The 23,682-nt window shown below is 34.8% G+C and overlaps 3 protein-coding genes across 24 annotated transcripts in view; 2 read left to right on the top strand and 1 right to left on the bottom strand.

Moving 5' to 3' along the window:
* The window catches only part of LOC127786636 (uncharacterized), an 84,167-nt gene that overhangs the window by 6,037 nt on the left and 54,448 nt on the right, over positions 1-23,682 (bottom strand). The window contains exons 1-2 of one of the 11 annotated variants that reach the window (XR_008020014.1): positions 2,580-2,924; positions 2,423-2,481 (exon numbers count right to left, since the gene is read on the bottom strand). The exons of 6 other annotated variants lie outside the window; for them this stretch is intronic. Coding sequence is in view for 1 of the 5 variants with exons in the window: in XM_052314161.1 (XP_052170121.1) it covers positions 2,580-2,710 (131 nt within the window). In the remaining 4 variants the exon portion in view is untranslated. Of the gene's footprint in view, positions 1-2,422; positions 2,482-2,579; positions 2,925-23,682 lie in introns of those variants that run through there. 4 more of the 11 variants (XR_008020017.1, XR_008020016.1, XR_008020019.1 and 1 more) reach the window with 4 other exon arrangements.
* LOC127786625 (uncharacterized) lies at positions 8,393-13,612 on the top strand. 5 transcript variants are annotated; one of them, XR_008020011.1, is made up of 3 exons: positions 8,393-9,837; positions 11,491-12,762; positions 13,033-13,612. XR_008020011.1 is itself a non-coding variant. In XM_052314143.1 (2 exons), the coding sequence occupies exons 1-2, from the start codon at positions 8,696-8,698 to the stop codon at positions 13,043-13,045; spliced, it is 1,155 nt and encodes a 384-aa protein (XP_052170103.1). In that variant the 5' UTR covers positions 8,393-8,695; the 3' UTR covers positions 13,046-13,611. The 5 variants fall into 5 exon arrangements, 4 of the variants coding, with proteins under 4 accessions (XP_052170103.1, XP_052170104.1, XP_052170102.1 ...); XM_052314143.1 differs by lacking the exon at positions 11,491-12,762 and having other exon boundaries at positions 13,033-13,611; XM_052314144.1 differs by lacking the exon at positions 13,033-13,612 and having other exon boundaries at positions 11,525-13,026.
* The window catches only part of LOC127786624 (uncharacterized), a 30,451-nt gene continuing 22,540 nt past the window's right edge, over positions 15,772-23,682 (top strand). The window contains exons 1-8 of one of the 8 annotated variants that reach the window (XM_052314133.1): positions 15,772-16,126; positions 16,630-16,695; positions 18,466-18,646; positions 21,269-21,465; positions 21,659-21,709; positions 22,193-22,284; positions 22,446-22,510; positions 23,519-23,613. In XM_052314133.1, coding sequence (XP_052170093.1) covers positions 15,818-16,126; positions 16,630-16,695; positions 18,466-18,646; positions 21,269-21,465; positions 21,659-21,709; positions 22,193-22,284; positions 22,446-22,510; positions 23,519-23,613 — 1,056 coding nt within the window. In that variant the 5' untranslated portion in view covers positions 15,772-15,817. The remainder of the gene's footprint in view (positions 16,127-16,629; positions 16,696-18,465; positions 18,647-21,268; positions 21,466-21,658; positions 21,710-22,192; positions 22,285-22,445; positions 22,511-23,518; positions 23,614-23,682) is intronic. The other 7 variants (XM_052314135.1, XM_052314134.1, XM_052314138.1 and 4 more) reach the window with 7 other exon arrangements.

Below are 23,682 nucleotides of genomic sequence, written 5' to 3'. Positions count from 1 at the left end.
GATAAAAGCATGAAAATACATAGGCGAAGAAGACATTTTATATTTAACATATTTCTTAAATTGAAGAGGATACCTAAAAAGTGGAGAAAGAGCACCCTAGTACCCACAAGGGTTAAAGAGATGTTCAAAGTTGTGAATTGTAAAGGATCAAACTTATGAGCCATAATATAGACTTTGGGAGATGATTGAGAAAAAGGCCAGGAAGAGAAACCAAAACCTCTAAATATCAATTTAGTTTTATGCCTGATAAGTCAATAACAAAAGCTACCTACTTACTAAAGCATTCAATAGAAAGAAACAACGACAAAATATCAAGCTTTAATCCCGCTAGGTGGGATGATAGGGGTCAGCTACTTGAACTTTGGCTCACTAATCATAAGGTGTCTAGAAAAAGATTCAAAGATAATCAAAAGAATTAGTATACAATATTTATAGACTTGAAAAATCTATGTCAGAGACATCTAAAAGATATGTATCATCAAGTAAAAACATGTGTGAAGGAGATATTGAAACATTTTGAATTATAATTGAATTACGTCAGAGATCCATATTGAACCCTTACCTTTTTACTAGTTTACTTTTATGACTGGTGAGCTCAAAAGCACATCCAAAAAGAGATGCATTGATATATGTTATTTATGGACGATATTGCCTCGGTGGATGAGACAAAATAAAGCATAAAAACTAAGCTCAAAGTTTGGAAGTCCTTAGAACTCAAAAGTTTTTTAGCAGATCAAAAGGAAAAAGATGAAATGTAATTTAGTAAAACTATAATTGAAGATGATGTCCTTGAAGAGCAAGTTATTCTTCAAAAAAAAATAAAAGAACATTAAGGATGTTACTCATAGAATCAAGACTTAATAGTTAAAGTAGAGAATGTGTGCACACATCATTTTATGTGATCATAAAATTATTTTAAACAATCGAAAGACCACCTCTATTGTATAATTCAAAATGTTAGATGGTTAAGTACCTACAAATGCAAAATGTGGATGTAATTTAGACAAGAATGTTATGAGATATATATAAGAAGGCCCAATGCATAAAGCTATCCACTGCAAGTCAAGGGAGTAGTTTTCTATATGTAGCTTTATCCTTAATTTGCAAAGATGCTATTTTCACAACTTGAAACAGCGTCCTTCTAATCAGAAAGGATAAACCTTAACGTTACTACCCAGGTCCAATGTTTTACTCATAACCTTATTATGAATACGCTGGCCATATAAAAAACCTAGAATTAGAAATGTGACTATCCACATTAACATTGAAGTGGCAACTACTGAATATAAAATGGACAAGGAGCAATTAAGATGGTTTGGAAGTGTGAGAAGAACACCAATAGATACACTTAGGAGGTGAGTAACTGAAACAGAAAAAATTTGCAAAGAAAGTAGTAGAGCAACTGAGCAAGACTAAAAAACACTTGCAGCAACAAGACTAGAGTAGAGCAAAACCAAAAAATACCTGGTCCAAAGCCCTTAAACATAACATGAGATATAATAGCCTTATAAAAAAATACAGCTGTGAACTTAGATGATTGAAAAAACTAAAAGTCACGTAATCAACTCCACTTAGTGGGATTAAGGTGTTTGATGATGTTGTTGAACTTTGGCACATTAAATAGGTTTGTCCAACTAAATTCATCCTCTATTCCTATTCCTAAAGTGGCTAATAAATTTGTGGATAGCAGGAACTTCCTTACAAAGTGAAAGGGTGAAATTAGGCACTTTGGATCAAGAAAGGTCCAAAACAAACTTGGAATCATAAACATGGAAGTAGGTGAAAAACCCCTATTGTTCTTCTTTATCCAAAGGACACCTATAAGAGTAATGACCCAATTACCAATCCACCTTTGGCAAAAATATCTTATAGGAACTACACAGATACATCAGGTATCTTCAGGTCAGATTCATAAAATTTGTAGACCATAAACAACGTCCTAGTGCTTTTCCATTTGATACAACCAACAACCATTTTGGAAAACATAATGAACTTGATTTAAAGAAAATTTATTAACCAAAATATCAGAATCACAGTCAAAGTGCATTGTGCAGACTGCCTATTTTAGAAGTTTTGAAATGTCTAGTCCTCCTTGTTAAGCTAGTAGGTCGTCAACCTCCAACATCAGAAGTATAATGTAACCCTGAAGCAACATTTGAGGAGGACAGGCTTCAAATTCGGTCAACAGTCATTGCAGTTCGCTTTATTTGCTACCGCCCTTCTCGTTCCTCCTCTCCATTTCGTAAATGCGCCAAATTACAACAAACCCGTTATGTACTTACGGCCATACATACTACCTCTCCATTTTCTGGTCTAAACACAAGTACGCGGAACTCTGAAACCCTAGTCGCCGTGCATAGGTATTCATTCCCTAATAGATCAATCATCCTAATGTCAATGGCAATAGGTAAACTAAACTCACCAAGAGCCCAGCTTCAGAGCGCGATTATCTTATCATTCAATTCCTTCGATATATCCCTTCTAATTCGAAAATAACACATCAATCTCTGTCCGAAACTGAAACTATAAACGGCAAAATCAATTAAAAGGCAATTAGAAGCAGTTGAAAGATGAATCACCCGTGGACGAATCGACGGATCTTTGGATGCCTTGGGCTAATGAGGCGGCGTTGAATCTTCAAAGCGAGCCTGTAAGTCCGCTTCAATCCCAAGAAGTAAGCTGTTCCTAGTGTGATCTCCCATAGCACCATCCCCCCTCTCTCTCTCTCTTCAAATTTCTCGTCTGTCTGTCTCTATATGTATCTTCACAGATCGTCGCCGACTCCTCCTTCAGAAGTAGAATGCTATTTTCGAATCCGTGTCTCTTTGGATCTCCGGTTTATATATTGTGTTTGATGGCTTCGAGTTTTCGTTTCTCGCAAGTCACCGATGATGTATTTGGGAGACCGCCAGAATATTCGATCCTCAGTCTATTGTTTGCGCTAAGTGCTACCGTCACCACCAACCGATCTGTTCTAAATCATCACGGGCGTCATCCGGGCCGTTGAATTGAGATCTATTTTCTTTGGATCATTTCTTCTTATTTAATATTAATATTAGACCGTTCAAACCCAATCTCGACCCTCTTCTTACGCCTAATTTCGACCCTTTTCTTAGGCCCAATCCGGTCTTCCTTCTGGACCCAACCTTGGCCTAGCGCCAACTTGTCACAACATCATTACAATCTCACTTGATATCTGCACGACAACCCCATATCTTGTCCTCGTTAATGGCGGATATCATCTACATTAATGAGGGTCCCGTCGCCACCATGCTACCACTTGGGAACCTTCACCGGTGCTGGATAGCTAGTCTCATCATCTGCAAACGCACGACTCATGCATGTAAAGGGACATATCTTCCTTCTATATCAATTAGGAGTGAGCATTCGGTTATGACCGAACCTAACCCTCTGAAAATTCTTAACCGAATCGAACTGTTTGAAAGAGAGTAACCAAATCGAACGGACCGACAAAACCCATCTAACCGAAACTTATTTAACCAACCACTATTGCCGCCGGCGGGCGATTTCAATTATCAAAATCGATCATCAGATTCCCACAACATCAATATCTCATATATTAAAAAATAAGGTTGATCCAAAGGCTAATTTTTTATATATCTAAAAATTAATTTTATAGTGCAAAATATACACACAAAAAAAAAAATCTAGAGAATTTACCTGACGAAAGGTTGAGATTCAGTGACTGGAGTCCACAGCGTTGGTGTCTTCATTAGAGAGAACGATGGAAGCCGCATCCGTCGTCGCGCTAGAGAGTTTGTGATGAAGTGATGAAGAACAAAAGAGGAAGGGATAGCAGAGAAAGAGAGGGGTGGTGGGGGTGTGGCAGTGGGCCAATTGCTACCGCAGATGAGGGAAGCCGAGAGAACCCGATAAGGGGAAGGGAAGGCCGAAGGAAGAAGGAAGGGCAGATGTTTTAATCATTTATGTCTCAAAAACTTATATTTGAATTTTCAAATCTTGAATTAAAGAATAATTATTTTTAGACATATTTTATCTTTCCCATGTAAAAAGTAAATTTGTTTTGAATTAAAGGAAAATTATTTTTAGACATGTTTTCTTGTTTTAATCATTTATGTCTCAAAAGCTTGTATTTAAATTTTCAAATCTTGATTTTCCATGCAAAAAGTAAATTTATTTTGAATTAAATGTGAGACATGTTTTCTAATTGTTTGAAAAAGGCTAAATATTTTTTAAATTTCAAATTTCATATTAACCTTTTTTTAATGGCTAGTGTGTTTGGAAGATATATATATATATATATGATAAGTATGGAGACTCAAAGTAAAACAAACTTGATAGAGCATTCAAACAAGAGTAAGAATGTTCAAAGTGCTGGAAGTATGTTGGCTGGTGGAATTCTCAACCGTTGGTGACTTATTTGTAATTGTCTCTGGTTGTAAATTTGTTATTTTTACTCACTTGTTATATGAGGGGATTGTATTTGTTAGTAGTATGTTAGTGATTCTTACTTAGGCAAGTGATTGTATGTTGGTTCTATCTCCAATTAAAAGCTAGTGTTGATTTTTCCTAGTGTAATCTCAAGCTAAATCTTGAGAGAGATGAGTAGGCTCTTTAGAGCCGAACTTCTATAAATTTCTCTTGTTATGTGTGGTTGTGTGATTTTATTATTTTTAATTCTATTATAATCATCACATATTAAGATCACAAATTTAAGAGTTTTCAAAAGAGATAAAATTATTAATTTTTGAAAAACCTAATTCACCCCTTCTTTGATATTTTCTAGACAACAGTTACTGTTTAATCAACGCAATTAATAATTTGGTATGTTTGAGTAAAATTATAATTTGTAAAAATAAAAATTATATAAATTTCTAAAAATATTTCTAAATAGGCTTTGGGTCAATTTATCCAAAATAATATTGTGTTTAAAGTTTGACTTAATACATACTATACCCTTTTAATAATTAAAAAATATAATATTTAGTTTTTGATGTGTAAAACATCAAAATTTGATATCTCAACGATTAAAATTTGTTATTTTAAATTATTACCGTGATAAAATATTAGCACATGTATGAGCGTGCCCATTTCCATAGGTGACGTGTCACTAGATGATCAATTGATAGTATTTGAATATGTTGATTAATTTATCGTGTTCTCTCAATAATTAATAGAATTAACTTCAATAAAGATAAAATATGAATATTAGTTTTGTTATATTTTGTGATTGAGGATAGAATAAGATATTTTTTTTAGGTTAATGACTCAAAAATTTAGGTTGCGTTATTTTATTGTTTTTAACTCGTTGTGAGTTTATATTTTTTCAAAGCACTATAAAAGTGTTACTTTGCTAATTTCAAAAATGTATTTTCGAAAACAACAAAAAAAAAAAAAAATTGTAAATGATACCCAAGTGTTTTAAGGAAAAACACACTGAAAACACCCAATAAGCTAAAAACATCCACCCACCCACCCACCAATTTGGCACGGACCCAACATATCTCCTATCTTTTATCTTTTATTTTCTTTCTTCTGTCGTCGATCATGCCAGCTACTGCCATCAACTGCACTCGCCACCAATAGTACAAGCTGCTATCAACTATCCCCCATCACTCTTCTTGTTGGTTTTGTCTTTTCTATCATCTATTATCTCGTATCTCATTTATTCTCTTTATTCTTTTGCTGGTTTTTTGGTATGTTGGTCAATGGGTCATTAGGTATCGGGTGGTTGCCTCTAATCATCGAAAACCACCGACCACGGTGGCCATTGGCAACTAGTAATGCGTATATAGGCAGATAGGGTCGAACGTTTAAGCTTAGATCTTCTTTGGCCATTGGATATTTCTAATTTTTGGGTATATTAGTCGATGGGCCATTGAGTGTCAGATGATTGCCTTTGATAACTAGGAATCATTGGCCACAGTGGCGAATGGTAGTGCATTTTTCACTTGTGATTGAAAATAAAAAATTAGATTTACGAAAATTCAACCATTAAATTTGACCAATTTTTGTGTATGTTAACTCCCTGGACTTGAAGTTTCTAACAATAGACTCTGATTGTGTGAATCTTTGGCCAACGGTGGTTGTTGGCAATGGAGAAAATGTAGGGCATTGGAGAAAAAGAAAAGAGAAATAAAGAAAAAGAAAAAAAATAAAAAGAAAAGATGAAGAAAAGAATAAAAAATTATTATTAAATTTTGAAAATAAAATTATTTTACTTAAAATTAAAAAATGTAGTATATCTATATTATAATTAAAAATATAGAATAATATATAGTATATTATTAACTTTATAATTTAATATAAATTATTGTTAAGATGTATGCTAGTAATTTATTAATTTATTTTAATAGTAGAATTTTGTTAAAAAGGGTTAATTTTATTATTTAATAATTAAATTTATTAAATAAAATATCATAATGACAAAAAAATATTTTTTCAAAATTTAAAAGTAAATGTATTTTCTAATTTTCTATTTTAAGAAATAATTTTTTAGAATGATTAAAAAAATGCGTTTTCAAAAATCTCAAATACAGATATTCAAAATACAAAATTGAAATACAAAGAGAACACCACTCAGATGTTTAGAATTTAAGACTGTATTCTATTTGTTTTTCAATTTTCAGATTTGAGTTTTGAATTCATTTTTAGTTTTCTGTTTTGATAGTCTGTTTTTAGAAAATTGAAAACATGTTCTGTTTGTCATTTTGAAAAATTATTTCACAAAATAGAAAATTAAAAAACGCATTCTCTTTGAAATTTTGAAAATAATTTGTTAATAATATTTTATTCAATAAATTTGATTATTCAGTAAATTAGAAATATTTAATATTAATATACTATTAAAAAAATATATACCTTTTAAAGTTAGTGAATTTTGTAATATTTTTTTTCATTACAATAATAAAATATGAATAAATAAATAAATATGTTTTGAGTTCAGAGTTTGTTTTGAATAAAAACACTCAAAACAACTTTTTATTATTTTGAGTTTTTTTTATATTTTTTTATTTTCAAAAATACATTTTTAAAATCAGCAAAGGGAAATCATTTTTATTATTTTAAAAAATTAAAAACTAAAAATGACTTAAAAATAATAAAGAGAACACAGTCTAAGACTTTTTTTAAGATATGGGCAATTTAATATTTTTTTTGAGAACGTAAATTTTAATTTAATGTGTATCAAAAACATAAGTTTTTATGACATGACATTTTATTTTTTACATGTATATTTTACGTGATATAGATAATAACTTTATTTATTTTTAGTTAGAGTAGATACTTAAAATAATAATTAAGATACATAATTTTGATATTTTTGTACATTAAGAATAAAGATCAAATATTATATTTTTTTTAATTATTGAAAGAAGTATAATAAATTAGTTAATTTATTTAAATAATGCCAACTAATCATCAACATAACATGTAAAGGAGTATGACAAAGTATTCAATCTATTTAGCTCTCAAGACATAAGTTGAGCGGTCAAGTAAGAGATATGTCGAGTTCGTACTAGTGAGTCGTGAGTTTAATTTTTGCCTTATATAATGAAACAAGGTCTCACATCTACAATTTATCTTCTCCATCTAAATTGAGGGCACGAGCATAAGGACGATCGTCCCAAGTATTGAGTGTCTTCAAATACGTAACAATGCTTTGTCTCGATAAGGGCAAATATGTAAAGGCGTGAAGCAGAAAGGGAGAGCAGACGATCCGCAATGGCTGAAAAGGGATATTAGCGACGACGAACGACGAAAACTCCACATATGGGGGGAGAACTGCTCCAAAGCACCGATTCCTTTCCAGATTCCATTTCGGTCTAACGTTGTCAGCCATAGACGTAATACGTCTCAATTGTGAGACTCATCGTTGGCTTAGTGCTATTTTGGCAATGCGGTTTGACCATTTATAAGTTTTTCATTCAGCTTATAAGCTTTATTTTTATATGTTTGAATATTATTAACAGCTGGAAATTCATCACCCATCTGCTTTTGGAAAGAAGCTCTCTGGAGCTTTTTTTTAGTTGACCAGTTCAATGACGATTTCACCCTCCAATAACACCAACATTTGCAACCCCCTATCCCAATACCTTCCCGGGCCTCATTACTGTCACCTTCTCCTTCACTTCACTGCGCTCATCTTCCCTAGCAGAGCGCCGCCATCGCCAGCGCCGCAAGCCTCCATCTCCGCCCAACGCCGCCCATCGCTGCCATCGCTGCCCAACGCCGCAGCTGAAAATCGCCGCAAGCCGCCCAGTGCCGCCCTGCTACCATCGCCGCCAAGTGCCGCCCTGCTACCATCGCTGCCATCGCCGCAAGCCTCCATCGCCGCCCTGCTACCAGATCGTCTCCATCGCCGTTGCCTTCTTCGCCCAGCGCCGTCGCCTTCTTCGCCCAGCGCCGTCGCCTTCGCCCAGCGCCGCAAACCTCCATCGCCGCCCATCGCCGTCGCCTGGGTCTTCTCTTTCGTCGCGTCTCCAGATCCTTCAGCCAGATCTGCCTTCCCCCTTGACGTTGCCGTCGCCTTCAGTCCCTCTCTCTCTGGTCTCTCCTGTTGGTTTCATTTTTACTGCCTTTTGTACTTGTATCTATAATTCTTCACCATTTACCAGAAATGGGTATGAATTTTCATCCCTACGGAGAAAAGGATTCAAGAGAGGTAGATCTCTAATGCTGCGTTTTCTTGGTTTCTCTTTCAATTTGTGTGGGTATGTTAGGTTTTGTTGAAATCCACCGTATTTTCCACTTAATCCATCACAGGAGAATACAGAACTTTGTTCCATTTTTTTCGTTGTATAGATATAGTCATTTTGAACCAAGCCAGGATCTGAGTTCTTCCAGTACAGCTGTTTGTTCGCTGAGAAAAGTGCCCCGGGATGCTGTAGGCGTTTTCTGGGATTTGGATAACAAGCCACCAAAATCAGTGCCACCTTACGAGGCTGCTGTTCGGCTAAAGAAGGCGGCAGCTGAATTCGGATTAGTTAGGTCCATGGTTGCTTATGCAAACCGCCACTTGTTTAGTTACGTTCCTTCAGAAGTTAGGGAACAGAGAAAAGAGAGGAAGGAACTAAATAAATTGGAAAATAAGGGCGTAATTAAGCCGGCTGAACCTTACTTGTGTCTGGTTTGTGGGAGGAAGTTTTATAACAATGACAAGCTTGTGAATCATTTTAAGCAAATTCACGAGAGCGAACAGACGAAGAGGTTGAATAAGATTGAGTCTGCTAGAGGTAAGAAGAGGGTGAACTTGGTGGGCAAATTCTCAATGAAGATGGAGAAGTATAAGAAAGCTGAAAGAGATATTTTGACTCCTAAACTGGGCTATGGACTGGCAGATGAATTGAAACGTGCTGGTTTTTGGGTTAAGGCCGTGTCAGATAAGCCGCAAGCAGCAGACGTAGCATTGAGGAATCACATGGTAGATATGATGGAGCGGCAGCAAGTTAAGTGTTTAGTCCTTGTCTCAGATGATTCTGATTTTGTGGAGTTCTTGAAGGAGGCAAGGTTGAGATGTTTAAAGACAGTTGTCGTGGGTGATAACAATGATGGGGCTCTCAAGAGAACTGCAGATGCTGGATTTTCTTGGCAGGAAATTATGCTGGGAAAGGCAAAAAAGGAGGCGGTATCAGTTGTAGGACGGTGGAAGGATCGTGATGTTTTGAAGAGATTGGAATGGACTTATGATCCAGAAAGGGATAGAAACCCATATGATTTGGATGCTGTTTTTGAGTCAGAGAGCTGCGATTCAGAAATTGAAGGCTTTTCTTATGGAGAAGACGATAATTGTCTGAAAAAGGAAGCCAACAATGCGTGGCGGGAGGTGGAATCTGAGACAGACGTCACATCAACATGGTAAATGGTTTCTCTTTGCTAGCATTACCTCAGATGGCATTTGAAAGTAGCTGAAGACACGGTTGATATCTTAGAGCTACATGAACAAGATGTGATTAATTTTTCCCACTGTTTACTTCTAATAGTATCTGAACATAATGACTTCTGTGTGCTGGGCGACTTTATTGCATATCTGAAATAATTGAGGTGTCTTTTTTATTGCTAATGTTTCCAACATGGTATCTAATATTGCATGTAAAACTGGAAGCCCTTACCTCTCTCTCTCTCCCCCCTCATGTGGTGAGCAAAGCATATGTAACAAGACTGCCTTAAAGTGGAGACCTTTGTATAACGGAAAAACCTGAAAACCTGCTTCCAGATAAAGGTCATAAACAAATGAATAAAGACATCGGGAAGAAGACAACATCCTTTCTCACCCTCCCCAAAAGCCAAAAAGGGGAGCGAGGAAGGCTTTGCCCTTTTGAATTATATAACTTGTTATTCCAAAAGTATCAGCAAATTGGCTGCTATTATGTCCCTTGACTTTTCAAGAAATTCACGGATCAAACTGTTAACTGGTGCCTCAGATTGGATTTGGAAGAAACTAAAACTCTCATTTTAAGTTTATGCATATAGAAACTCGCATTTTTGGTATGCTGACAGTCAATAGGGGTAAAGTAAGTCAGACTTCCTGCTGGCAGCATAGGTTTTGTCCAGTGAATGGGTTCATTCCATGAATTGCCTTTGATGAACTTAATGTCATTTCTTATTATGTAATAATATATATAATGACGTGTTGTGGGTGGGAATCTCAAAGTGTTGGTAAAAGATGGGGGTGTTGGAGTTGTGATCATGGGCTTTAATCGCAGGAATCAGTCAAAAGAATGATCTACCTATTACTTTTACTAGGCCATGTTGTAAGTGGGCAGGAGTATTGGGCATTTTGAGTCTTGCACACTGGCATGATCTAACTTTGTCAGGTATCAATAGGTAATAGTGTTATGCATTTACAGAAAAGTTGAGAACTGGGAGTTGTATCCTGCTAAACTTGCTTGTTTCCAATTGATTTGGCACCTGGAATTTAGCAAAAATATGTTTGAATTGAGTAAATTCTTCTATGCAGTTCATCTTTAGTGGAAGATCCAAGCTCTTTAGTCATTTTCTGGGGACATGGCATGGAGAAAACTAACAACTGGTTCTGTGCGATCTTTCTGGGCAGAATTAACTCATAAACCATTGTGAAGTTACCTTGGTCTTTGCTACTTGGACCACGGCTTGATTTTTTATGGTTGTACTGCATGTCACAATCTAAAAGATTATGGGTGCTAAATTGTTGAAGATTAAATTGAAACTTGCCTGAGAATGCAGAGTTATTTGTTACTTATTCCATGAATTGTGTTTATATGTGTTGCTTTCACACCTATCCAGCATATGCGTTTATCTGGGCCTATTCTTGAATCTCTTTAGTTCTGGTTTAATGTGATGGTCAGGTCTATTTGGTTGAAGTATTAAATCAAATCAATGAGAAATGAAAAGAATTGTCGATAGAACTTTACTAGTACAACATATTTGTTATTTGGAATCCTATGCACTCTTCAATCTGTCGAACAGCAGGAGCTTCTTCCTGCTATATTGTTTATTGCAATTGAATTCAGAGTTAACAAAACAATTCAGGCTTCCATATTTCCCTTGTATGGCATCTCCACAGATTCTGGTACTTTCTCTTCAATGACATTTTCCGAGCCACACTCAGGCGAACTCTTCTCGCTGTGCTCTCTCACATGCCCTGCAGCTATGGCTCCTCCAGAGTTACTAATATTCCCAAAGATCAAAGTAAAAATCCCAGCAATTGCAGTGCAAAAGGCAACCCCAAATGCCCTGTTTACATTGCCATGGCCGGCTGATGCAACTGCAAAGCCTGCACATGTGCCAAAAGCTCTAACCCACGAGAACCACACTGAAAAGGCCCCCTCTTTCCCTGCTGGTGAGCAGTCCAGCAGTAATACACGCCCAAAGGCATGTAGGAGACCTGTTGCCACACTTTGGATTGCAGCGAAGACCAAGACATGTTGGTTCTTCCAATCTTCATGACGGTAATAGAATCCAACCCCAGAAGTGAGTGTTGATAGTAGGAAACCAAGCAACTGCATTTTCACTGCATCAGCCCTGATGAGTTGCTGCAGGGGCTGTACCAGTGGGAGAGACAGCACAGGGAATATGAAATATGTTAGCCAAAGGTATAGTAAGTTCTTTGGTTTGAGGCAGAGTTGCCCTACTAAATAGAGCACACCTCCTGTGAATATGCACATTGTTGCACATGAGGAAAAGAAAACACCACCCAAGCTTCCAGCTGCATGAGGATACTTAAAAATGGAGATCGCATGGGTCTTGGGGATTGAAGTTGTATTTGCACCAGGTCTATTACTAACAAAGGCAAGGATTGTCCCAGCACACCATTGAAGGCCACTAAAGATTGAAACCACCCATAAGCTGAGAAATCTTTCGTGGTGTCCGAGCATGTGGTACGTGAAAGAGGAGATGACGGCAGAACCTAAGCAGCCAGCAGCTGTGGCGTAAAGCGAGAGCCAGCTTGACACGGCTCTTCTGTCAGGGAACTGGCTTTTCCTGATACTGGAACCAATGAAGCCACGAACCATTAGGCCAAGGTGGCGATTATGTGAGGCTGCACAGACAGTATTGGCCGCAACAATAGCAGCAACATATGGTGGAAAGATCCACGTGACTGAGAAAACCCCAGCTGGAAGACAGAAGAGAGCTCCAACGGCAGTTGCAGCAGCTAAAATAAGTCTCTGGTTCTGACCATAATCAAGGTGGACAGACAAAACTCCTAGTGCTGGTGCTGCAAGAATGAGACCTAGCCCCCAAGAAATTGAAGTCCACTCAAACGGCGAGAAACTTATGCTTCCGACTCTTATTGATGCGTGTGTTAGTCTTTCAAACCTAGAATCAACAAAATGAGTTAGTCTTCAATGTTTTTGCTTAGTCTTTATGCGTTAGATTACAAAATTAATATAGCCAACACTTGTTCCAACATTAGTTCATTACCAAGATTTAGATATTAAATTGCTATTTCTTGTCCTCTGGAACTTTATCTTGCCTAAGCTTCACCGTTTGTTTTGTGCTCTCATTATAGCAAATTGATATTCAAGAAGGGATTTTTTGAGAACTTACAGTTTCATTTCATTTTCATTGCAGGCAAAACCCTTAGGGGTCTTCTCCCACCCTTGTGGGGGCGTCGGGATTGTCTTGAAGATTTGGCTGATGAGGAGAGGGAATACAATAGGAATGAGAACTGTGTGAATGAAGTATGAGCATAGCCCATAGAGACACCAAGCCAGAACCTTCATCTTTGTCGGTTTCTCTTCAAGGCCTGCATATGCCTGGTAAGCCTCCTTGGCCCTCTGGATTTTCAATCCCGTGTCATGAATATCCACTGTCGCCATGCTTTCCACCTCCCCGGTGGATTGTAGCCCCTGCCCCGATGTGCTTCGGATTTCAGGAGTCATCTCCGCCATGTAAACACTTCAACCCACTGCTATGTGACACACAACTTTTCAAGCTGGGATTTTTAGAAGAGGCAGTTGTTGAATGAGAGAGATAATGGCCTATAAAAATGGTGGGATTTGGAGTTAAGCTAGCAGCTAGCTGGATGTGAAATTTTCAAAGAGTCAAGACTAGCCTCGATTTGTTCAATGGGGTTATTAACATAGAGGCATCTTGGAATCATTCTCTTCTCTTCTCTTCAAGTATTAAACCAAACACAAGGTATGCATATTATGGAATTGTCTTGTTTGTCGTTAGCCTTAATTCCACTTAACAGCTATCAACCAAATCCCAAGATGTGTACGTTAAAATAACAACCCTTGTTTATCTTTGCTTAACTCGTAAACATTTTCGATTACCCAAAAAAGCATTTTTCATTTGATGCGTGTGTGTATGTGACAATGAGATCAATCAGCAAATTCTCGATGCTTGTGATGTGTTTCCAAAGTAGCATGATTCTCTAGTATTTGTATGGGAATGAACTGCCACTGCCATTGTGAACTTCTGTTTATGGTTGATATTAGATTGAGAAATTTATATATATATATGTTCAGTGATAAATGATACGGATCTTATAAGTTGAGTTGAGTGGATGGAATAAAATAAATAAATAAATATCAAACAAAAAAGATAAGAAAGATTCGGAAATACTTAGGAGGTATTTGGTACATGAGAAATTTTAAGATTCTTAAGAATGTTAGGTTGGAATTTGTATTCTCATGTTCGGTATAATTTTTTTATAAGAAGAATCTTGTGAAATAAGATTATCGGGAATAAATTTTAAACAATTTTTTCACAAAAAAGATTTTCATGGGTGGTTGTGAATCCATATTTCTCATGAACGTAGAAATATTTTTAACAAAGAAAGACTAAAACATTCTTTATTCTTTTATAACCCTATACAAATATATATATTATGTATATATATTTTATATATACATGCATATATATACATAATGTATAAAAAAATGACATTTTTTTTTATTTTCTAAAGATGTTGGTAGAAGGAATTTATCATTTTTAAACAAAAAATTAAATAAGGATAATTTTGAAAAAAGAACATGAATTTTTAAGAATGTTGCATTTAAATTAAATATAAGAATATAAGATTTTTAAAAAATAATACTCAATATTTCAGAAAATATTTAAATCTAATCAAATATAAAATTGCATAAATTTTGTGAATTAAAGATTTTTAAGAGCATTTATAAGAATTATAAATTTCAAGAATTTAAAAAAAAAATCGTACCAAATGCTCTCTTGGTATCATGTAGTTTTAAAAGGCTTAAAAGAAGATAAAGTTACAGATAAAAATGGTTGAAGAGTTGTTATTATGGCTACTTAGTTAGGAAGAAAAAGATCAAAGACAATAAGTTGATTATACAAAAGTTGTTCAAATCTTAGGATTTTCTTGTTTAGAGAAGAATTTTATTGTTTAGAGAAGAAAAAATTTATCAGGTAAATTACATTCAAACTCTTCATAGTAGGAGACTTTAAAGTCATTTCCAACAAAATTTTGTGCTTTAAAAATATCTCTTGAAGTCATTGTGATTTACTTTTTTTTTTTTGGTTCAAATACCCCATTTTCTTTGTTTAAAAATGTCTCTAAATGAAGTATTGGAACAGAAAATTAAAGAATAAAGAGACATCTAAAGATATTTTTAAATCACAATGATTTAAAAGTGGCTTTATATAAGGTGTTCAAGTGAAAAAAAATTAGCTATAAAGATTGTCGAAAATATCTTTAAATCACAAAAAGTCTCATTATAAATTATCCAAATTACAAGAAATTTGAAGATAATTTATCAGAATTACTTATATATATATGTAATTGTATTGGTGTCATTAAAACATCACTTTCTATAAATTCTTGGTTAAAATTTACTAAATTCTTTTAAAATTTACAACTTGGGGCATTTAATTCCCTTGTAGTTTTAATTTTTAGGAGAACCTCCTTTGATATCATTTTATTGTCACATATTAGAAAAAGAAGATACCCATAATGCATTAATTAATCAAAATAATTATATATAATAATTTTATTATAACAAATTAATTAAAAATAAAAATACCAAACTTACTCTTAAGGAATGTGGCGTCGATTAATAATTTGAGAAAGAAAAAATAAAGGAAAAAAAAAGTAAAAAATATAATTGCTTAAAAAATTATGTTATTTTTTCATTAAAAAATTCTTAAAATTCGTTTGGCCGATTTCTTCTTTAGAGATAAAATTATTATCTTATCATAATATTAGATAAAATTATTATCTTACTTAAATAATGGAATAGATGTTCACTTCCGGTAGGACCCGTCTTGGATCCGAACCGAACAACCCTGTCCGAATGTCTGACCCGTCTGATTCGGGCCATTTCCATAAACCCTCGTTCTAGGGTTTAAGCTTTCATCCCAGAACATTTTCCCATTTCTGCAATTCACAATGGCAACTCTGGCAAGGCTATTGCTCTCGAAATCCACTGCCCAAACCATCTCTCAATCAATCCTTCAGCCTCGAGTTTCTTTCAGTGACTCTCCCACCGTTTCCCAATTCCTCAGAGCCCTCCACTCCATCGTTTCCCGACAATTCGATTTCCGTTCGCCGAGAATTTCCCCTCCGCCGCATTGCAGGGGAAACTCGTCGGCCCCCGAGTACGACGCCGGAGAGTCCGATGCCGCCGTTGCTGCCGCGCTGAACCTCGAAGCTCGCGTCCCCGCCACCATCATTACCGGCTTTCTCGGCTCTGGAAAGGTTTTGGTTCTTTTCTCGCTTTAAGTTCTCGCACTTTCTGTTTTATTTTTTTTTTTGCTTTTTTGATTGGACGCACTTTCTTTTTGGTTGGTGAGAAAATTGGGATATTGGCAATAAGTGCTGTTAAACCTACATTTGGAACTTGAATTTGTGGAGGGAAAATAAAACCGAGGAGGAAAGATTGAAGCTAAAGCCTTTTTATTTTGTTTTATTTATTTATTTTACCTATTGGGACTAGAAAATGGGAAGAAAATGAATATATATTCCAAAAAAATATTTACTTTTTCTGGGTTTGATAATCTGTAAATGGTGTATGCATATAAAAGTTCTAGTTTCTACTAGAGTTAGGTTGTATTCTTTATTTTGCTGGTGTTTACTCCGTAAAAGATTATTTTCAGTTCATTTCATAAATACTTTATGTTCCTATAAATTTCTTTTTTTTTTCAGATAAAAATTCTTGTTCCTATAATTTATCTAATAATATATATTTTTTCTGTTGGCAGACCACTCTTTTGAACCACATCTTAACATCTCAGCATGGAAAACGGATTGCGGTTATTGAAAACGAGGTATTGGGTTTATCCACTTTTGGGATCCTGAGATAAGAATACAGATTCTCTACATTGCATGGTTGGATCTGAGGATTTCTATATTTCTGTATTAAGAAACTGCCAACTTATCAGTTAGAACGAAAATAAAAGGATGAGATGCTGCAAATTATCTCTGCTCTCTTTATGGAATTTAATGTAAAACAATCTCCTTTTGATGGCACATTTGAGTTGGCGTCATTCCGTCCATGGATTGATAGAATGGAGATTCTCCATTTCAACTATGAAAAAAAGAGGATCTAATTCAGGAATTCAAGGACAATCACTGATCTGTGTTGTTATTCTTCCTCAACTCTTTTACACCTCCTTCTAAATGGGCCAAACCCCTGCCACCCTGAATTTATTTGTGTATTCATATATCCTGGTGATTTGATGTCTATATCTATTATGGGGGAAATAAAAAAAAAATCTCTACTTGTGTCTTCTTAAAAGAAAAAAAAACAAAACAAAGGAGAAGAGAATGAAAAATGGGAAACTTGTTTCATGCATGCAAGGTTTCACTAACTTATCAAAGAACAAAAAAAAGAAAAAAGAATGGGCAAAGTTGCAGCAGTAGTTTCACTATTGAAACTAAAAGAGAGAGGAGATAAAGGAGAATTTGAACATGTATTTCACTATGTTATTCAGTATCAACTGAAAAAGATTCACATGGTGGCTGTCCAGACAAAATTTGTTGCTGATCATCAAGAATTTCATAATATCTAAAGCATTTAAGAATTTGTTTGTAGTTGTTTAAGCTTTAAGGCCAAAGGTGTTTAATTGTTCTACAATCTGTAGATAAATTACCATTGAGCTGTAGAGGAACTTTTCAGTTTGTATAGGACCACTGTACAAGTTTCATTTCTAGATTTTTTATTGCACCACACAATATTATAGTAGTCAAATATTTTGGCATTAGAGGGAATAAATAGGGATGGTAATGAGTTGCCCATTTACCCATTTGGATACTTGGGATCTATTGGGAGACCCATTGCCAATTAGACTCATGCCTATATCTCAATTTTTATACTTATTTTAATTTTAAATGGGTAATTGGGACCTATTGGGGGACCCATTGCCATCCCTAAACATGAGAAATCCAACATTTAACATGCCATTTTATAGCAGAACCATAGGTACATAACTTAGGTGGAGTTCAATTAACTACTCACTGGGAGATGTTGCCATGGGCAATCCATTCATCCAGCTCCCACTTCTATTCATCCAGCTGGAGAAACAAAAAGAAGATGCTCTCTTAGTTGTGATTATTTGCGCCGAACATTGTTCATTCTTCATAATGTTTTTGGTTGAAGTGCTTATTACAGCTGATCATCAGTCTTCAGTAGTTTGAAATCAATTCATTGTTTTCCTTAACATGGGACTTTTATTGCTTTTCTTTTGGTTTGTTCGAGATCCAGAGGTGTAATTTTGGCACGTTACTTTCTTTCATTCATTCTTTTTTTTTTTTTTCCATGTTGAGTTTAGAACTGGTTGACTGTGCTTTGGTAGTGCATTATACAAATCAACCTTTCATGAATAAGATGAGCACTGTGGAAAGTGTGATATGCTTCTCCATCTAGTGTCAAGTTTAGTAGTACATCTTTTTAAGCATTTCCGCTGTGCACTTAGCAACTTGAGGACAACTATGCATTTAATGAGATGCTATTTACAAAGAAAAGTTTGATTTTCTTATTTATGCTTCCCTACTTTCTTTCTCTCTTATTGTTTTTCCTTTGAATTTCTTATTTGCAGTTTGGAGAGGTGGATATTGATGGTTCATTAGTTGCTAGTCATTCTTCAGCCAATGAGGAAATTGTTATGGTTAATAATGGTTGTTTGTGTTGTACGGTGCATGGAGATCTAGTTAAAATGCTTTTGGAGTTGGTTAAGAAGAAGCGAGACAAATTCGATCATATCGTAATCGAAACAACAGGTATCCTAATTTACTATCTACATGTACAAGAGTTTGTCATACACATTCCCTAACAGGTTATTTTTCCATGGGTCCTTGTCTATATAACTATATATGTATCTAACTTGCCTCATTCAGTATAGATTTTAGGTTTCTCTGATCCATATTTCTGTATCTTGGTCATGAAGTGTGTACATTGACTGAATCATGTGGCTTGGTATGAGAAGCATCACTTGAACAATTCCGTCGGTTTGCGGCGATGCAATATTGGAGGGGCATTATATGTTGTTAATTCTTCCTTATTTTTCTGCTGATTGTAGAATAGAAATTTTATAATCTTCATGTCAAAGGCATGCAAACTTTAATTCACCTGAAGATTAAGAAAAAATCTGTTTGGTAGTCAGAAATTCTAGGGTGGGACCCCTCCCCTCTTCTTAAATGACTAATTTGAGTATATGTACTAGAAACATACACATCTTGACTGCAATCAGTTTATGCAAGCTGTTCTGCTTTTTATGAATACAGGGTCTTTTTTCTCTTTTTTCCAGGTCTATTGGTATTGTTTTACATGTCAGAGTGACTTTTCGATAATTTGTAATTGTAACTGACACACTGGTCATAAAAATTGGTTCCATTAAGAGACCCGTGGTTTGTGAAGTAATAAGTTCAGAACCATTTGCAGTTGCAGTTTCTTAATCTCTTACATTCTGCCCTGTATCTTGTGACCATATAAGAAAACAGGAATGAAAGAGAATAAGAAAAACTCTGAACTTGGAGAAGGTTGTAGTATGCAGGTAACATAGACTTGTTTGTTGTTTCTAATCCTATTGATGTGTAACCCAAATATGTAACCAAAATCTTTTTGATATTTATGACAGGTGGTTAGGGTGCTCCGACTCTGGTTTGATGTAGACTGTGATACTAACTCAATTCTTGTTTGGATCTATGTTTGGTTTCACTGTGCAAAAATTTTGGAATCTGGTAGATTTTTGGCTTGATATCATTGAATATGGGTATAAGCTTTTGGAAATAATAAATGCTCAGATTCATTTTATCTGTAAGGACAGTTCATTCTTAACAACTTAATAGTCTTTTATTATTAAAAATGGTATAATTGAATCTCAAAAACTTAAGGGGCTGTTCAGTGGTGAAAAACAGACATTGTTTAGAAAACTTTTTCAAAGAAAATGGAAAACTGGAAATTGTGTTCAAATGAAAAAAAAATTCTAAATACAGAACAGGAAAACTTTGTTTTTAGTTTTCCATATTTACATTAGCTACTAGAAACATCTTTAGAATTCTTTTTTTAAACACAAAAAAGGTATTTTTGCCTTTTGTTCTGTTCTAAACAGAACACGACACGAGTTTCTAGCTCAACTAAAACCAATATTAATTGTAATTATATTAATATCAATATACATAATAAAAATATGAATTTTAAAATTGATTAATAATAGCCTAATACTGGAAATATCAACAATGTTTATTATTATTAAATAGTAAAAATATTAATAAATATCAAATTGACTAATAATAAATAGTTTTATAGTATTAGCAGTATCAATAATAAAAGTATGAGTAAATAGTAAAATAGACTAATAATAAACAACAGAAATATTAACAATAACAGTATTAGTATTTTTAAATTTCTGAAGTTGTAGAAAAGAATTAAAAGTTTGTAATTAATATCATTAATGACTTATCATTAATATTATAATATTAGGAATAATAATATTAATCTTATAATATTATGAATTTAGGATATTCACAATTGTAATATTAGCAAATATCATCAATATTTTATTGATTAAATAATTATATAATTATTAATGTTTTAATATTCTAATGATATTATTAATAACATAATATTGCATTTGTGATAATTGAATGCATGTTTCATATAGCTTTTCAAACACATTTTTCAGTTTTCAAGATTTAAAATAGATCTTTATATTTAATGATTTGAATTTGTTTTTCAAATTTTATGTGAAAAAGAAAAATTGCAGTAAGAAAATTAAAAATATATTTTCTGTACTTAAACCGGTCCTGATAGTCTCAATTCGTTAATAAATTTATCAGAGTCCAACACCGTGGCATGTTGTATCATTAACCATTGCGGTGTTTAGTAAGTTAATGAATCCATTGATTTATGATTCAGAACCAATGCCTGTTTATGTGATTTTCTCCTCCTGCTGGAAATGATTTAGCTGATATTTTCTCTGCCTCAAATCAATTATAGTCACATGGTTGGGCTGAAGCCTCTTTTTTCCCTCCCTTTGTTTTTGGAGAGTAGGGACCTGGGGGGCCGCGGGGGGGGGGGGGGGGGGTTGTTATATACCATGGACTTTAATGGGATTATGGCTTGGTTTGTTGTTGTTGTTGTTGGTTACATGCCATGGAGTTACTAGTTCTATGACAGTTCTATCTTTTGCTTTACTTGCTCTCCATAAGGCATGCTATTCTACTTCTTGATTCTGGTATATTGTTATGATGTTTGTGTTGTTTCTTTCTATCATCTAATTCACATCCTACTGATAGTAAACAATGATATTAGTGAAATTTAAAGCACAGTTGTTCACATACCTAGGTTGTAGTTATTAATGGCTTTGATGTTCCATGTATCTGTTGATGCTTCTTTTACAGGCCTTGCAAAGCCAGCTCCTGTAATTGAAACATTCTGTGCTGATGAGCTGGTTTCACGTTATATAACACTTGATGGCGTTGTTACTTTGGTTGACTGTAAGCATGCCATGCAGCATCTAAATGAGGAGAAACCAAGATTTGTGGTGAATGAGGCAGTGGAACAGATTGCCTATGCAGATCGTATTATTCTGAACAAGGTAAAATTAGATATCTTCCAACTTAGTCTTCTTTTCCTTCTTTCTTTCTTTCCTTTCGTTTCCTTTTTTTTTTTCTTTTTTCTTTTTTCCCATCAACATGAAACAGTGGTCGTCTCTTCTATTTGGAATCTATGTGGATTTTATGCTCCTATCTTGATCTGTGTTTCCCTTTTTTTCCAAATCATACTGGCAGATAGATTTGGTGACTGAGGCTGAGTTGGACATTTTGACCAAGAGAATTAAGGTAGGTTTTCTCTTTTTTTTTTCAAGTGGATGCCTCATGTATTTTTGATGATTGCACATTTTGAGTATTACTATATTGATGTGCTTGTATCATGTCCTGTCTTTTCTCCATATATTGATTCAAGTACTTTGTAGAATTACTATTACAACATTTGAATGGTACGCTTTGGTATCAGACATGGTTAATGGTCTTAAAAAATATTTTGAATAGTCAGTTTAATTATTTATTTTATTTTATTTTGTATAACTTTCTTACTAAATAAGAGAGTAAGAATTTCTTGGTTTACTTGAGGATGCTGCAAATGCTTGTGTAGGTGATTTGTAACTGACAGGAACTTTTTTCCTCTAAAGTTGGGCTGGTTTTGTGATGGCAAAATCATAAAGGAGTTGCAACTCAGAGTGATAGTTGTTTCCTTCTTTTCTGCATCCGCCGTTGTTGATATGCTATTGAGTTTTGGATGGATATTCTTTGTGCTTTTGCCAGCATATCAATGGGATGGCTCAAATAAAGCTCGCTAAACATGGGGTTGTTGACATGGATTTTGTTTTGGGAGTGGGAGGTTATGACCTTGAAAGGTGATTCAGATGTTCCTTCTCTTCTATTTTAATTTTTTGGAGGCAAAAAAAGGTGAAAATAAAGTCTTCCCAATGTTTTAATATATCTGTTTCCCTTTATGTGGTCATTGTCAAATGAAAATATTGTAGTTTGGTATGCCAACATAACTTTGATATTGCAGAATTGATTCAGAAGTTCAGGTTGATGGCTCTCACTCGGTTACGCATTCACATGAAAGTGGGCATGGTATGTCTTCGATGTCTAATTTTTCCCTCTATTTCAACCCCCTGGCACCGTCATTTTTCCTGGGGAGGGGATTCTTTTCAAATTATTAATTTGAATGGAAAATGGAGCTAATACAAGTCCTGATTCAACACAAACAAATCCATTATAAATATCTTGTTTCATAGCTAGCTTGCTTCATGAAGTTGTGCCTTGGTGGCAATGGTAATACTGCTCCTCCTCTGTGATTGAAAGGTCGTGGATTTGAGTTGTGAAAACAGTCTCTTTATAAAAAAGCAAGGGTCAATGATTGAATTATGTTCGAACTGTGTTTTAAAATAATTAAATAAATGAAACTAGCTATAAGTTACATGTAGAAAATGAAAACAAAAATTTTAAAAAGAAAGAAGAGAAAAGAAACGACAACCTAGTTGAATGGGCTGGGTCGCCAGTTCAACTGGCTGGTTTTTTTTTGCCAATAGACAGGTCCGGCTGACTGGTTGCTGTTTAAACTGGTAACAATCTGGGTTTTAGAAATTAGAACATTGGATTTTGATTATCAAATTTCAAGGAGGCTATTATACAGAATATGTATTGTTGTTGCTATTTTATTGGTGAAGTTTGCATAGCCGTGTCTGTATCTCAGATGTCATATCCCATTGTCAGCGAACAGTACAAAGCCTTCAACAATGTAGCCGCACTTATACTGGGAATGCTTCTGATGCTATATTTGTTATGCCCTCTGACAAGGGGGGTCTGTATGAGCGGGTGGATGTCAGGCAATTTTGTTGACATTCTACACCTAGGTTAATTGACTAATTGTAAAATATTTTTGAACATTGTAGCAGCGCTCATACATATGGAACTATTCCAATTTTTTATATGTTTACCCCTATGCACAGGGTGTTGATGACACAAGTTGATGTCTAGGTTGCTTATTTAATTTGAAGTCTAATTGCTTTGCTAATGAATTTGTATGAAATCTGGATGAGTATCTAATGAACTCGCTCTTGGTTTACATCTTCTCAAAAGAACACCACAATGGACATCATCATCATGATCACAAACATGATTCTGCTGTATCCAGTGTCAGTATCGTATCTGAGGGTAGCCTTGATCTTGACGAGGTAAGAAAATCTTTCATGATTTATAAGTAGCTCAAATGTTTCACTGTGTTATATCGTATAATGATTTTC

This window comes from Diospyros lotus, chromosome 12 (genome assembly GCF_014633365.1).
Source record: "Diospyros lotus cultivar Yz01 chromosome 12, ASM1463336v1, whole genome shotgun sequence".
NCBI lineage: Eukaryota > Viridiplantae > Streptophyta > Magnoliopsida > Ericales > Ebenaceae > Diospyros > Diospyros lotus.
The sequence above is the reverse complement of the archived record's forward strand: the minus strand, read 5'-3'. Positions and strand labels throughout refer to the sequence as shown.